The sequence below is a fragment of the Bison bison genome, unplaced genomic scaffold (genome assembly GCF_000754665.1).
Source record: "Bison bison bison isolate TAMUID 2011002044 unplaced genomic scaffold, Bison_UMD1.0 scf7180017864180, whole genome shotgun sequence".
NCBI classification, from domain to species: Eukaryota; Metazoa; Chordata; class Mammalia; order Artiodactyla; family Bovidae; genus Bison; species Bison bison.
This window is the reverse complement of record NW_011494752.1, coordinates 914,521-930,573: the sequence shown is the minus strand read 5'-3', so window position 1 is coordinate 930,573 and position 16,053 is coordinate 914,521. Positions and strand designations below refer to the sequence as shown.

Genomic DNA, 16,053 nt, shown 5'->3' with positions numbered 1-16,053 from the left:
GCATCGCAAGGTGGACTGTTAACTACTGAACCACCAGCAAAGCCCCCAGTGACACTTAAATTTATTTGGCTGTGCCGGGTCTTAGCCGCAGCACACAGGATCTTCGATCTCACCTCGGCCTGAGGATCTTCAGTTGTGGGATGTGAACTCTTAGTTGCAGCACATGGGGTCTAGTTCCCTGACCAGGTACTGAACTCACGGCCCCCTGCAATGGGAGCTCAGAGTCTTAGCCCAGGGTCACCAGGGAAGTCCCCTGAACACGCTGATTTTTAAGGATGAGCTTTCTAACAGGAATAGGAGATAAAGACTATCATTCTAATTTTCAAAACCTCATGTGAACAGAAAGGTAAGAAACGCCCCCACTAGCCATCAACGCTGGTGACACACACAAGCTCTGGGGCAGCCAACGCCCAACTAGTTCCTTTTTTCAGAGTCACACTGATGATTTCAAGTATTTCCCCGTCAAAACCACCCTATCTCAGCACCTGGTGGAATGAAATAAAAAGAGCACTCCATACTGTCCACTGAGGGAAATTTTTATTTGTAACATAAAATACACAATTTTATGACTATTCCAAATTGTACACAATACTTTTTTTGGGCAGTTATATACTACTGCCAATCAAGACTAAAATATGTATCTGAAATAATCTCACAAAGTTTTATAAAGAAAAATTATAAAAAAGTATGCTATTTTAAGTTATATTCACTTTTAGTCTCCCCCCTCACCCACTGCAAAGCCCTGAACACACCGTACATTGAAACGTTTTGATGATTTGTGTGTGTGTGTCTGGGAGCAAGCGAGGGGCTGAGGCAGTCGAGACTTGCCGTCGCCTCTCCTTGTGGTTTGCAGAACAGAGAGGAGAGAGAAGCTATATGCAGACAGTGAGCGTGCCTTTCAGTCACAATCTCTCCTATCAGGAGACATGGTCTCAGGAAAACTGAGGACAGCTCAGCCATGGGACATGCGCAGGAACCCCCAGGCTCCAGGCAGCCACTCTCCTGGGCACCTGTTCTCCCCAGCCCAGTGCTAACTATGCAGTGAGCGCTCTGCCCTTGGCATGCCAGGGGCCGGGCCAACCACTCATCTGAGTGTGTCACTCCCTGCCCCCGGGGTTGCCAGGACCACTAGGGTTGGCCCTCAAGGTGCACGGGTGACAGGGGCAACTAGGCTTCCTTTCCACCTTTCCCCAACACTCCCAGTCTCGGGAAGGGGGTGGGGGGGAGGGGGGATTTTAATCAAATCTTGAGGACATAAGGGGCTGGTACGTCAGTGCTGGTATCCGTGGAGGGGTCAGCCTGGTCATCAGAGGCAGAGACAGTCTACCGCCCGGCATAGAAAAATATTGATAAATCACTGTACGAAACTGAGCTAGGGCAAAGAGCAGCTTTTAAAAAGTCATCTTCCAATAAATATTTACTACAGAGAAATATTTTCCTTTAACATTAAAACACTGATAAATTCAGAAGTTAATGTTGTAAAAAAAATATGTTCATTTCCCCACATGTATAAAAATAATGTTTTTAGGGCCATTCCCTCCTGGGTGTGGTCAGGCCCTTCTTTTCGAGGGGAGCTGGGGTGACCTTAAGGCTTAAACCCCAAAGCTATACCTGCCTCCCCCTTTGCCCACCTGCCTGCCACAGCCCATTCCTTCCTTCTGGTGTAAAGCTATGGAAGAAATTTTGGATGAAATTGTGCTGAGGATTTTTTGTTTTGCTTTGTTTTTGCAGCTTACCAAACTTCCCAGAAAACCTGCTGACTGCGTTTCCCCAAATTACCCCAATGCTGACACCCAGCACCCTGCCCAGGTGGGCAACACACAGGTCCTGGGTTAGGCCCACACTCTAGCTGCCCACTCCCCAAGACACCGTGTGGACAGTGAAGGGAATAGATGTGGCCTGCGGCGAGTCAAAGGCACAGGACCTGATGCAGGAAGAAAGAATTCTAACGTCAAATTAGGGTGAGAAGGGGAAACCGAGAAGTCCCAATTTAGAAACAAAAACACAATTCAACATTTGCAAAAAGCCGTTATCAATATGCCTTTAGAAAACCTTGCTTGCGCCTCCACCAGCGCAGAGGAGGGCGGGCAGACTGATGGTCGTTCCCAGGGAACAATGCAACATTCTCAGAGCCTGTGAGCCAGGGCCGGGCCGTTCAATCCGGCCACGACATAAAGGACATGAACACTGTGAGCGCTGGTTACGCAACCCTCGTGTCTTTCCTCTACTTCATCAAACGTGTCTGCACATGTGTACACACACAGGAACTAAGTGGCAATTCCACGGGGCGTGGGAGTGAGCGTGGGAGGCAGAGAACAGAAGATGGGCTACCAGTTATTCAGAAAGCCACTACCCACCGCCAAAGCCACGACTTCCCTTGCCCCAACCACTACTGTATGTCCCTCCTTTTCCCATCCCGACCCAGGAAAATGTGGGTTGGGGGAGAGGGAAGGACGGAGGATTGACTTCCTTCATCACAAGGCAGTTTCTACGTTTCAGAAGAAAAGCAGAGACCATCACAGTTATAGATCAATGGCTTGGCAAACACGGTGACAGATTCACCAGACGGGAGGTGTTTCCACCTCCATCTGTCCTTCCCTCACTTGAAGAGCCACGTGTCAGAGCCACTGGACCTCAAGACACATGGCCCAGTTCCAGGGTTCATGGAACTAACTGCCATTCTGCACAAGGTTAAAACAACCAGAGCCTGTTTGTGGCCCCAGTTCTGCAGCTAAACTCTGGACAGCAAGGGGGAGAAGCAGCACAACGTGCAATCTCACACTCACACACACACACTCACACATCCTTCACTGGTGCCACCATGCACAGAAACACTAAAGTCACAACTAGTATTAACACTTCACATTATGAGTATTGTTTCCAAAGAGAAGCGATTCATGGAATTAAAACATCCACAAAAGTAACTCCTCTGGCAAGGATGAAGAAGCTAGAGATGGCGACGGGGCAGGAGGGGTGGGGTGGGGCGTCACGACTGTGCGTGGGGGATCCACTGACTGTCCATGGGTCGGCCTAGGAGCTCCTCCACACGCCGCGCCACGTCAATCGTGTCGTCCAGATCGAAGTCACCATCGTTGTCAAGGACGGGGTCGGGGCTTGGGAGGAAAAGAGGAGAGGTTGAGGGAAGGGAGAGGTCAGAGGCCAACAAGGAGCAGCAGAGACCACCCTGCACCCCACCAGGTGAGCGGCTCAGACTGCCTGTACCCTTGGCCCAGGCCTGGCGGGCAACTAGTAAGGCGACCTGAACCCTGGGGCAGAGTCGTCTGCCAGTTGGTTGGACACAATGACAGACTAAAATACCAGGCTACCTAGCCTCAACACTGGTTGCCCGCACATACTTAAAACCCATCTGGTCTTTACACAGAGCCAGAAAAATCTCCACTTTAGAAGAGTGGAGCAGGTGACATGGCCCAACCCTGTTCGATACTACCAATGCCTGTTGGTCAAATCTCTCCCTCCCACCTGGGCACGTGCCTGAGCCTGCCTGGCCTGGGTAGTCTCAAACCCAGACTAGCCCTGGTGTCCTTGCCCATCAGTCCTCTGGGTACCCAGCCTGAGGCCAGGTGCCCAGTTCCTCCCCATGGAGCCCCAGAAGAACACAACCTACTTCTGTGGGTACATGTTATAGTGAGGCTGGGGGCACACGGCTGGGGAGGGAGCCTGGTCCATGTAGGTGGCACTGCCTCCGGCAGAGTCTGCAGAGGCGCTCACAAACCTGTGGGAGGAAGCGGAGCCTTAGCAAGGGGTAGTGGGGAGGGAGCACTTTTGTGTCTTTCTCGGGTGTGGAAGGACAAAGGGCCCACCGAGCCCGGGGCTTTGGCTGTGGGAGCAGAGCCCTGGGTACCAGGTCCCCTCATGACCAAGGCCCAGTTCCCTCCCCAGGGCTGGGCCAGGTATGTGTGTGTGAGGGGAGGCGGTAGGGGGTGAGGAGAGCCAGGTGGAGCCGCGGGGAGGAGAAAAGAGGCAGCAGGAGACCAGCGCTGGGCCCGGACACTTACTCAGGGACCACCTGCTTGATCTGTGGCTTCACGTACCCGTCCACTGCTTTAGCTGCCGAGGAGGGAAGATGGTGATGAGAACCAAAGTTCTCAAATGAAATGAAGATGCAGTCTCCCTTAAGAATCCCGTCTTTTCTTAGGATAAGACACAATCACCTCATTTTATCTTAGGATTTGGTACAAGCGTGCCTTTCATTTTTCTCTCATTTCTTTTGGTCTTACAGTGTGGCATGCGGGGTCTCAGTTTCCCAACCCAGGATGGAAACTATAACCCTTGCACTGGGAGCATGGAGTCTTTTAAAATAATTAATTAATTTTGGCTTAGTTGTGGCATGTGGGATCTAATTCTTTGATCAGGGCTCAAATCTGGGCCCCCTGCATCGGGAATGCAGACTCTTAGCCACTGGAGCACCAGGGAAGTCCCACAAGCACATATTTTAATTCATTAGGAAGACCCAGGAGAGGAGAAGCCCTCAATACTGACACTGGAAGTTAAGACAGCTTCCAAGTTGGCTTGGATGTGTTAATACATTCTTCAAACCATAAAAAAGGTAAACTTCAATACAAATCTAAATCAACCATTAACTGCACACTCACTGTAAAAAGAAAACACATCTTCCAAAGTTTCAAGCTGCAGATACAGAGGGACTGGCAACAAAACAAGGACCAACATGGGGAGGTCACAGCTGGATAACTTCTCAATCACACAAGGAAGAACGCGGTCACCGCTGGAAGTCTAGAGAAAACAGCCCGGGAGGCCCTGACTTCCTTATCACTGGAGGTGCTCGCATGGAAGGTGGACCAGCACTTGCCAGGGGTCATGCGGAAAAATCTAAGCATCAGAAGGGAACTAATCTTATCAAGGGTCCTGGGAGTTACTCTAGCCCTGAGCCTCTACTCTCTCAGGAAATGGAAAGCCACTCTGTCAGGTGTCTGCGTTGTCTTTGTGTGGGTTTCTGTACGTGGGAGTCATGTGATGGCCGTGCCCCCCAGTGGGTGCCGTTTCTGCTGCATGGCTGGTCAGGAAAAAAGCACTGCTACTGCAGTGCCTCACTCTCCACAGCATCCTCGCTGGGATGTGCTAGGCTACGGATCAACCGAGGGGGTAAGGCAGAGTTACCTTCTCAAAAGGCTGGTTATGGAAATCCAGCTAAGGTCGGTAGCAGGACTGTGATAGTCTGAAGTCGGTGAAGTCTCATCTCTTGGGTGTGTGAGGAAGGCAACAAGTATGTCTTAACTCTATTAGACAGGGAAGATTCCGCTGAGGTCAGAAGGATGACTCAGTCTAAGAGACTGAACCGCGCCATGGGTCACACATCGCTTGTTATCCTGACCTGCTTCTTCTGGGGCTTCAAATGTCAGTGGCTGCCTTTTCATAATATCTCATGCTTTTTGTGCTTTACTGTCTACAGAGAATTTTATAGAACGGCAGAAAAGATAAGAAACAAAAAAATGCTATAAAAATAACATTTGAAAACCTAGATTAGCTGGGCTCATAAAAAGAAGCAGTGGCAGGTTTAATCCAAAATACCACATAAGTCTAAAAATATTTTGGCTTACTTCCCCACCTAGAAATATAACCAGGTGGGAAGGCATGATACAGAAGGCAGAATCTCTAAAGGAAAAAGGTCAACAGATTGGGCTATGTAGAAAATACACATCTTTGCACTTCAGCAAAACAAAACCTAAATGTTAAAAGAACCATGACACGAAGAAAAAATCTCTGCTGTATACGATAAAGGCTTTATTTACTATATAAACGTCCTTGCACATTATTAAGGAAAAAGGAACTCCAAAAGAAAAATGAACAAGGAATAGGAACGTACAGGAAAAATACAAATGGCCAATAATGTGGAGGATAAGAAGCACAGGCTAGACTGAGCTCAAACCCTGGCTTGACCTCCTCCTAGCTGTGAGACCTCTGACCAGTTACTTCACTCCTCTGGGCCTCAGCTCCTCAAATGAAACCTGGGGATGGGAACAGTAGCTACTGCACAGGCCTGTTTTGAAGATTAAAAGAGAAACAATTTGAAATGTGCTCAGAAAAGTGTCTGGTACGCAATTAAGTGTTCAACAAATGTTAGCTGCTATTATTACTTCATTTCTTATCACTGTTATTATTGCCATTACATGAAAAGATGTTTTGAGCTTATGAAGAATCAAAGAAATTAAAAATAAGAACTAAGATCTCATGCGTATGCCCTGACATGTAAGATCTCATGTCAGGCTGGCAAACAGGAAGCTGATGAAGAGACTCTATGCCTGGCAGGAGGAGGATGGAGAAACAGACACTCAGACAGGTGTCTGTGGGAGTGGAAACAGACTCCACTTTCTGGAGGGCAATTCTGGAAAGATGTGTCAAAATGTTTGAAAAGCACCTACCCCACGTGTCTCAAATTCGACTTTAGAAATCTGTCCTAAGGAAACAAGTTGAAAGAGATGCAGGTACCTGGTTATCGCAATATTAATCATCACAAAAAAACTGTGACCTACTTCAAAGTATCTTAAATAAACAACACAGAATCACCGCACAATGAAGTTTAGGTATTGTTAAACGATGCTGTTAGTTTATATTTACTGTCCTGTAACTCTGCCTGGGATGTATTTTTCAGTGAAAGAGTAATCAGGTCATAAATGATGATGTACGGTATGACCCAAACCCGCCACAACCTGGTCCTTCCTGCTGCTCTGGCCTCGCCTCCTGCCATTTCTCCCCTGCTCATCCACTTCCAGCCTCCCGGGTCCTCGTGAGATTTTCTAAACACGCCAACTTCACTCCCGACTCAGAGTCTCTGCTCTTGTTCTCTAGGGCTAGAGTGTTCTCCCTCGAGATCTGTGTGTGAGCTCCTCACTTCATCCAGGTCTACTCTGATGCTGCCTCCTCAGGGAAGCCTCCTCTGACCGCGCGAGTGAAGTGCCACCTCCCTTGGACTCCCTATCCCTTCACCTTATTTGTTTTCATAACGGCCATCACTAAATACATACACTTATTTACTTGTTTACTGTCTTCCTTCTGCTATTAGATTGTAATCCCCACACAGGAAGTACTCAATAAGCCTCTGGTGACTGAATGCAGAAAACCTAGCTATGTGGACTGAAGAACATCTACTAAATTGTTTACATGGACGAGGTAAGACTATTGTGTGATATCTATTTTCTTTTCTATACTTTTCTGGAAAATTTTACAATAAATACATAATACTTTTATGCTCAGAAAGCAATAAAACCATCTATGTTTTAAAATACAAAATTGTACCTAATTTTGTTTGATCTAAACTTGTACATTGTAACACAGTGTAGCTGCTAGAAAAACACTACGGTGGTTCCTCAAAAAATTAAACATATGAATTATCATATAAACCAGTCCTTTCCCTTCTGGGAAAATACTCAAAAGAATTAGAAGCCAGGATTCAAACAGATACTTGTTCCCTTCAGTTTGGTATTTGGGGCTGGTAGTGGATATGTTTTTTCTTTGACTAAAGAAAACAGCCTGGGACTTATATCTGCCCTGCATAAAGCTCAAACAGCAACAACTGAGTATTAACTGTATAGATTTTCATACAGACAGACAGACACAGACACACACACACCTAAAACAAAGCCCCGAATCACAACAAAAGCAAATCAGAATGCGAACATTGTTACCAGTGGCAGGCTCGCATGGAACTGGGGTGTAATACTTGGAGTACACTTCGTCTTTGGGCCGGTCAGGAAACACGTAGATAAGGTAACTCAGGTCTCCCAAGCGGTCGGCCAGGGACCGGATGGAGAAATCTCTGGTGGTAAAAGGCATCAGATTCCAAAACATTCTTTCCTCTAGATCAACAGACAGAATAATCGTGGTCTAAATATGACTTCTGAACAGGAAATCTTAAAACCCAAAGAGACTACAAATGAAGCTCTCCATAAAAATTGTCCTAATAAAAATCTCCATTTAAAAATAACCGTGGGTTGTGGATTAAGCGGTTTTAAAAGTCATGGGTAGCTAAGCGGGTACCACATACCCTACTTCCCTTGAGATCTAATGATCTCAGGCAGTTTCCAGTTCAAACAGTATTCTCTCCCTTCCTACAAGAAACTTGTTGCTGACTCCAGTCCCTGATTCCCCATACAAAAGCATGTAAGAGAGATAGGAAGTGTGTCCATAGCCAGATAAATTACCAAAAACAATCACGCTACTCTTGTTTGACTGTGAGGATCAGAGGAAAGAACTAATATTTCTAGATGGAAACGGTCAATACCCGTAACCCTTTAGCTTAGGATAAAGGAACAATGAAAACAGCATATTATTTCCACTCTAATGACTCCAAACAACAGAGTAATTCTTTACTGAAATAAGCCCAAGGTTGAATAATAAGAAGGCAAAAAGTTCAAAGGTGAAGCAGCTGAGACTTTGGGGAGGATACTGTATTACAAAGTGGCCTGTGGCCTGTCCATTTGTATTTCTCAAAATTAGTGCTTGTAATAGTATTTTACACCAGCTGCAGCTGTGTCATGGTTATACATTTGTGCTTCCCATAATTAGTACTGGCCCCAAGGAATAATAACAAGTACTCAATGAACTGGTGGTTACAGTATAATAATTTTGCAACGTAAGCACCTAACCAGAGACAACATGTCCTAAAGAGGGAGAGACACTCACGAGAATCAAACTTCCAAGCAATGGTGATGCCACCGATTTCAGAGTCACTGAACCTCAGCAGGAAGGTCCCGTCTGGCTTGTTGATAAGCAGGTCGTGGGCCTGTTGCTTGTTCACGAAACCCAAGATAGCCCTGAATCATAAAGGCCAAAGGGGCAGAAGCAGAGTGTGATGTTTCAATGCAAGAAGGAAGTTACCACTCTACTGCCAACTTAACAAATGACGATTCTCACCCGTCATTCCAATGAGGCTTGAGATGTTTCTTTAACACTTCCATAACACCATCAAACCACTGCCAGAAAGTGTAATTCCGTCCGGGTAAATTCTCCTGGTTGGAGAGACAACAGTGAACCCAAGAAGGCAAAAGCCATGCTCAGGGTCTGATTACCTGGATACACTTTAACTGGACAAATTAAATGGAAAACATCCACACTGGCAGGATCATACAAATATACATGCCTGCCTGAGTTTGACCAAAGGGTCCTACAACCAAAATACAGTGCAGAGAGGAAAAGACGGAAGAAGGGGAAAACACCACAAAGCAATTACCAACACTCAGTGGGCCTGGCCACACACACTTTCCCCTGATCTGGACTGACTAGTCCTTTGTTGGTTGTGATTTGTGGCCTGTGATGAACAGCAGCAGCATCGCCCAGGAGCTTCTGAGAAATGCAGAATGTCAGGCCTCATCTCAGGCCTGGTATGTCCAAGCCCGCCCCTTAACAAGATGCGCCGGTGATGCGTAAACGTGAACTGCATCAGATCACACCACGAGGCTGCAGAGAACCCTCCATCATCTGGGTGTTACCAACAATTATCAGCCAAATGCAGTGATCTGATTCTGTTGGAAGGCAGGAGCCATACTGCAACGGCAAAGACAGACCGTGGGGGCCTCCTGCTTCTAGCAAAGCTCCTCTGAGCACCAGCAAACCACTTAGCCAGCTGGCTGGCACATAACTCTTAAGACATACTCAGAGACTATGGAATCTCTGAATTAGGGCACTTAAAATAAGTGGAGTGGGGGTGTAAGCAAAGAAATTAAAGTTCCATTTAAAATCAACTTAAATTTCCTTCATCAGCATCCTCTTTCTTGGGCTGAGGGTTCCATGGGAGCCTGACTTTGTATTACGTATCAAGGAACATCAGAGGGTCAAGGGGACAGCCATGGAGCTCTGATCATCACAGAAGCTTTACTTCTCATGAGTTACATTACTGTGTGCTTTTCTGTCTCCTTTACAAAGGAGAAAACACACCAGCTGCATGCTAGTGCACCCACTTTGCTTAAATATTCAAGCACGTAATTCTGTACATAAAATGTATGAGGCTGTCCATCTGTTCAGAAGCTTCCTAATATCACGGGCACATCACATGAGAGATGCAAGGAGTGAGGGCCTGGTGCAGGGCAGCTCCTGAGGGATTGGGTTTGCAGGGGCTGATCTAACCGCTACAGGTGGTGCGTCCCTCACCCGGTTGAACTGGGACCAGGACACGGACATGCCGTTGTAGTCCTCGAGGTGGCTGCTGCTGCTGTTGAACAGCTTCTGTGCCAGGAACACCAGGTTCTCCTTGGTCAGGCCCCGGTTGCTCTGCACCTCGGCCTTGAATTTCATGTTGAGCGCCTCGCACAGCTGCGGCCACAGGACTTTGTCGGGCACTGCAAACGGCACCCTGCCCTGAGAGGGAGAGAAGCCAGAAACCTTAGGAGCAAACAGTCACATGATTTATACCCTTGATGCGCAAGAGAAAAACACCAGGGACTGGATGGAGTTACAAACACTTGTCTGGCTGAGCCCGAGCGTCAACTCAAACTTCCTTGGGGTGTGCAGTTTGGTGAAATTCAGAAGGTTCCATCTTATCTTCTTCACACGCACCTTGGAAGGTAACCTTGTGCTTTCTGTGGGCTTCTGTAAGTGAGCTGCTGGAGGTCTCGTGTTTCAACAGTCATGAAAAAAACATGACCAAGGTCTGGCTCTGATACTGAAAATTCAAAGGGAGTCGAAGTCTACAAGACTGGTTCTCTAGGTATATCCTTGCTCTTGACTCCTTCTGCCAAGAACGCTAGCTCAAAGTGAAATAACTTGTATGGAAGAGTAGAAACTATGAGCTGACGATTTTACTGAGAAACATATTAGAATATAAATTTATTAAAAACTGCTTTCATCCCATCAGGCACAGTACTTCATTTGACTTTATTATAAATTTTGTTGGAAAAGGCAATTCCTTCACATGATATAAAATTTTAGAAGCACAGAAGGGTATACAGTGAAGTCACTTTCCTATCTGCGTCTGCCAGCAATCTAGTGCTCTCCCCAAAGCATGTAATCTAGTTTATTGTGTATACTAACAAAGATATTCTGTGCCTGTCAGCAAATATGTATAATTTCTTTAAAATATAAAGCCCACATATTCTGCAACTCTTTTTTTTTCACTTAATACTTTATCTAGAAGACCTCACATGAGCACATAAAGAAATTTTTCATTTTCTTTTGTGGCTGCTAAATATTCTACAGTGTGGAGGAACAATAATATATTTAACCGGATCTCCACTGGTGGACATCTATGTACTGTTCTTCAGTCTTTGGCTATTGTCACAAGCAATGCTGCAGTGTATTCATTCATTTCACATACAGGCAAATACATCTGTAGAATAATTCCCACAGGGATGTACTTGTTCTAAAACAGCATAATGGAGAGGATGTGGAGAACCCTCCTACAGTGCTGGTGAAAATATAAATTGGTGCAGGCACTATGGAAAACAGTATGGAGCTTCCTTAAGAAAAACTAAAAAGAGTTGCCGTAAGATCCAGCAATCCCACTCCTGGGTGTATATCCAGAGAAAACTCTAATTCAAAAAGATACATGCGCCCCTATGTTCAGAGAAGCACTATTTACAATAGCCAAGACATGGACACAACCTAAATGTCCGCTGAAAGGTGAAGAGATAACGATGTGGTGGACACATACAACGGAATACCACTCAGCCATTAACAGTAATGCCATCTGTAGCAATATGAATGGACCTAGAGCTCGCCATACCAAGTGAAGTCAGAAAGAGAACGACAAATACCATATGATATTACTTATACGTGGGATCTAAAATATGACACAAACTTGTTTATGAAACAGAAACAGACTCACCAAGAAAACAACTTTAGAAAGGGGAGAGGGAGTTGGAGAGGGATAAATTAGGAGTTTGGGATTAGCAGACACAAGCTGCTATATATAAAACAGATAAACAACAAGGTGCTACTATGCACAGGGAACTGTATTCAACATCCTGCAATAAACCATCACAGAAAAGAATATGTGTGTGTGTGTATATATATATATAAACACTTTGCTTCAAGAGTGGGAATACCAGACCACCTTAACTGCCTCCTGAGAAATCTGTATCAGGTCAAGAAGCAACAGTTAGAACCGGACGTGAAACAACAGACTGGTTCCAAATTGGGAAAAGAGTATGTCTATGTCAAGGCTGTATACTGTCACCCTGCTTATTTAACTTATATGCAGAGTATATCAAGTGAAATGCTGGGCTGGATGAAGCACAAGCTGGAATCAAGATTGCTGGGAGAAATATCAATAACCTTAGATACTCAGATGATACCATCCTTGTGGCAGAAAGTGAAGAGGAGCTAAAGAGCCTCTTGATGAAAGTGAAAGAGGAGAGTGGAAAATGTTGGCTTAAAACTCAACATTCAAAAAACTTAAGAACGTGGCATCCAGTCCCATCACTTCATGGCAAACAGATGGGGGAAATAATGGAAACAGTGACAGACTTTATTTTCTTGGGCTCCAAAATCACTGCAGATGGTGACTGCAGCCATGAAATTAAAAGGCATTTGCTCCTTGGAAGAAAAGCTATGACAAACCTAGACAGCATATTAAAAAGTAGAGACATTACTTTGCCAACAAAGGTCTGTCCAGTCAAAGCTATGGTTTTTTACAGTAGTCATGTACGGATGTGCGAGTTGGACCATAAAGAAAGCTGAGCACCAAAGAACTGATGCTTTTGAATTGTGGTGATGGAGAAGACTCTTGAGAGTTCCTTGGACTGCAAGGAGATCCAACCAGTCAATCCTAAAGGAAATCAGTCCTGAATATTCACTGGAAGCTGAAACCCCAATCCTTTGGCCACCTGATGCGAAGAACTGACTCATCGGAAAAGACCCTGATGCTGGGAAAGATGGAAGGCAGTAGGAGAAGGGGACGACAGAGGATGAAATGGTTGGATGGCATCACCGACTCCACAGACATGAGTTTGAGCAATTTCCAGGAGTTGGTGATGGACATGGAAGCCTGGCATGCTGCAGCCAATGGGGTTGCAAAGATTCAGACACAAATGAGTGACTGACTGAACACTTTGCTTTACATCAGAAACACAACATTGTAAATCAACTATACTTCAATAAAATTTTTTTTAAAATACAGTAAGATGTACACTAGTTATTAACATAACTGAAAATGTTAAAAATGCTTTTTTATTTAGATAACATCCTTCAGGAATGACATATGGCAGGAGATGCCAGAGTTACACAAGGAGTGAGATTTGGGTCAGGCAGGGAGGGAGAGGAGAGCAGGCGTGGCAATCCTATCCAGGAGGATTTTCCGGACAAATGGAGGCAGACTTCTTTTTTTAACTTTTATTTGTTTGTGCCGGGTCTTAGTTGCAGCATGTGGGATCTAGTTCTCTGACCAGGGATCAAACCCAGGCCCCCTACAGTGGGAGCATGGAGTCTTAGCTGCTGGACTACCAGGGAAGTCCCCAAGATATTTAAAAAATTTTTCAAATTTTCCTTGTCTTTTGATTCTCACTTACTCAAATTCTCTCATATATGTATAAATGTTTATATATATACATTTCTATACATATACTTATTTATTAAGAAGTCTAGTCAGTTGGTGAATAGTTATCTTCTTGTTTTAATTGACTGTTTCTCCCAAATCCTCTCTTGGATCAATCAAATCCAATAGAGGATTTGATCAAATTGATTTGATCAAATCAAATCAATCAAATCCTCTCTTCGAGCTCCTTAGGTAGATATTTTTAAAAAGAGCTTCAAACACAGGGTTTATAGCACAAGCATGGCAGAATTTCTGCTAAAAATCTCATCCCTGCAGCAAAAATATTGTTCTCTAAAGAACCCTGTTGAAAATGCCAAGTCAGACTCTTCGCGTTAGAGCCACATTAGAGAAGGAGATACTTTTATGTCCCAAATAACAAGTATAACCTTTCATCAGGTTCTTTGGACTAATTTATACTGGAAATATGCACCACACAGAACTCTGTCTACTGACATGTTTTGAAAATGATCAAGCCAGCTGCACACAAGTGGTACCCAGACAGTACTGAGGTGATACATCCGCAGAATCACACTCACTGCTTTACACACAGCATCTCATTCTTCCTGAGACTTGGGATGAGTCATAGAGCCAAAATTTGGAAAAGACATGAAATGTCACCCTCAGTCACTGGAGGGATGATGACAGGAAGCAACTTCTAACTGAAAGTGACTTCCTGATAAAGTATACAACCACTGGAAGAAACTGGGGAGTCCCAAACTCCAGGCATGGTTTTACCCAGGATTCAAAATAACGTTCACAGAGTACTGACTCTGTGACAAGCACTTTGTGGATGAATCTTCCAAACACCACTCTGGAGTATTACTCTCCCTGTGTTGCAGACACTCATGGGAAGACACTCATGGGAAGACTCAGAGAGGTCAAGTGAAATTTCCTGTGGTCAGAGTGAGGAAATGGTGGGGCCTGAGTTGAAACCCTGGCCATTCTTCCAGCGCCTGCTCATTCTACTTTCCACATGCTCTCCATTCTGCTTCCTAAGGAACACAGCATTTTTTTCTAAGCCTTTTGGTGCAGATAAAGAGACTGACAGGGACTCAGGACACCAGTGTCAAGGTCTTGAGACCTTCAGGCCCAAGGAACGCACTCACAGGCTCTGCAAAAGCGTTGTCCCAGAGAACGGTGGCCGTCGCATTGTTATCCTGGCTGCCGTGAACAATCACCACCACTGGGAGAGACAGGGTCTGAAAGAGACACAGGGGAGGGCTGAGAGTCCCCGGCCACATGCTCTGCCCTTCTCTCCTTTTGTTCCCATCACAACATGTGCATCCTCTCTCCAAATTTCAGTAAATGTCACCCTCAAACACAGAATAGGAACGGCTCCAGGAACAAGATGTCACATTTACGCAGTCTTAGAAATTTAAGGTATTTTAGCAGAGATATTTCTGCATGACATTTTGAGATTTAGATATTTCTTAGATATTTCTGAAGTATGGAGTAAGTTTCTCAAAGTTAGAGAACAGATAGAAAAGAGAAAGAAGATGGAGACTTCCTGGAAAAAAATAGCAAGAAAGTGATGTCTAAAATTTAACACTAAGTGTGCTCAAATCCGTCCTGAGTGATGTTTCCCTGGGTTCACCTCTACCCGTAATTCTAGCTATTCCATTTCATTATTATTTGCTCCTGTCTTAAAAGAATCTAAGAGACAGAGCCCTAAGGATGAGGTCTCCTCACTTTCTATTCATCAGTAATCACAAGCAGGTGCCCCTGACACTAATGCAACATGAATGAACTTCCAAAATAAAAATTAAAAGATACTCTGAGGTCAAAATTCTTTTGGGATATAAAGTACACACACACACACACACACACACACACCTTGACTTGAAACACCAGCTCATTTCCGCCAACACTGAACTGTGATTCAAACAGGATAGTAAATTTTTCTTCTGTCACCGACTCTGCTCCACGCCGGTCAGATCTCTTAATTCGTTTCAGGGACTGCCAAAGAGAAAGACGAGAGGATGAAGCCCTCAAGTGACTAGAGGGAAAGCCCACTCTTCCTCTTCCCCCATCCTCACCATGTTCCGGAAGTGGGCGCTCAGGGTGCCTGTGGCCTGGTGGTACTCCATTACACAGCAGTTATTCAGGATCTCCCCGCTGTAATCACTGCAAGCGAGAGACAGACTCAACTCTACGCCCAGACAGGGCCTCAGCACACACGAGGTAGCAAATATATTGGGGGTGGGAGGAAATAAAGGAGACTCAAAAACTTGAGTCATTTAAGAGGAAATAAGGGTTCCGCAGCATAAATGATATAAGAAGTCAACATACACAAAACACATAAGAAGTTTCCTTAGACATATGCCTACTAAATCAGAGTTTCTTTACACAAGAACACCCTTATTCCTTCTCTGAGAGCTAGGAGAGGCCAGAGAGCTAGTGGCACTCCTACATAGGAAGGGCCAGGCCTAGACTTGCCAGGAGGTGGCATCCCTTTCCCTCTGTTTCCAGGGCAGCGTACTTGCGGGTGTTCTCGTTCTTGAGCAGTGACTTGGCCTGCTGCTCGCTGATGATGGTGGCCTTCACCTGGGGGG

The 16,053-nt window shown here is 45.2% G+C and overlaps 1 protein-coding gene across 1 annotated transcript in view; it reads right to left on the bottom strand.

Moving 5' to 3' along the window:
* Positions 1 to 520: 520 nt before the first annotated feature.
* The window catches only part of LOC104990788 (signal transducer and activator of transcription 5B), a 40,207-nt gene continuing 24,674 nt past the window's right edge, over positions 521 to 16,053 (bottom strand). The window contains exons 8-18 of the mRNA XM_010843105.1: positions 15,981 to 16,045; positions 15,538 to 15,625; positions 15,335 to 15,457; positions 14,608 to 14,700; positions 10,123 to 10,329; positions 8,890 to 8,984; positions 8,659 to 8,789; positions 7,662 to 7,832; positions 4,017 to 4,068; positions 3,626 to 3,733; positions 521 to 3,113 (exon numbers count right to left, since the gene is read on the bottom strand). Coding sequence (XP_010841407.1) covers positions 2,987 to 3,113; positions 3,626 to 3,733; positions 4,017 to 4,068; positions 7,662 to 7,832; positions 8,659 to 8,789; positions 8,890 to 8,984; positions 10,123 to 10,329; positions 14,608 to 14,700; positions 15,335 to 15,457; positions 15,538 to 15,625; positions 15,981 to 16,045 — 1,260 coding nt within the window. The 3' untranslated portion in view covers positions 521 to 2,986. The remainder of the gene's footprint in view (positions 3,114 to 3,625; positions 3,734 to 4,016; positions 4,069 to 7,661; positions 7,833 to 8,658; positions 8,790 to 8,889; positions 8,985 to 10,122; positions 10,330 to 14,607; positions 14,701 to 15,334; positions 15,458 to 15,537; positions 15,626 to 15,980; positions 16,046 to 16,053) is intronic.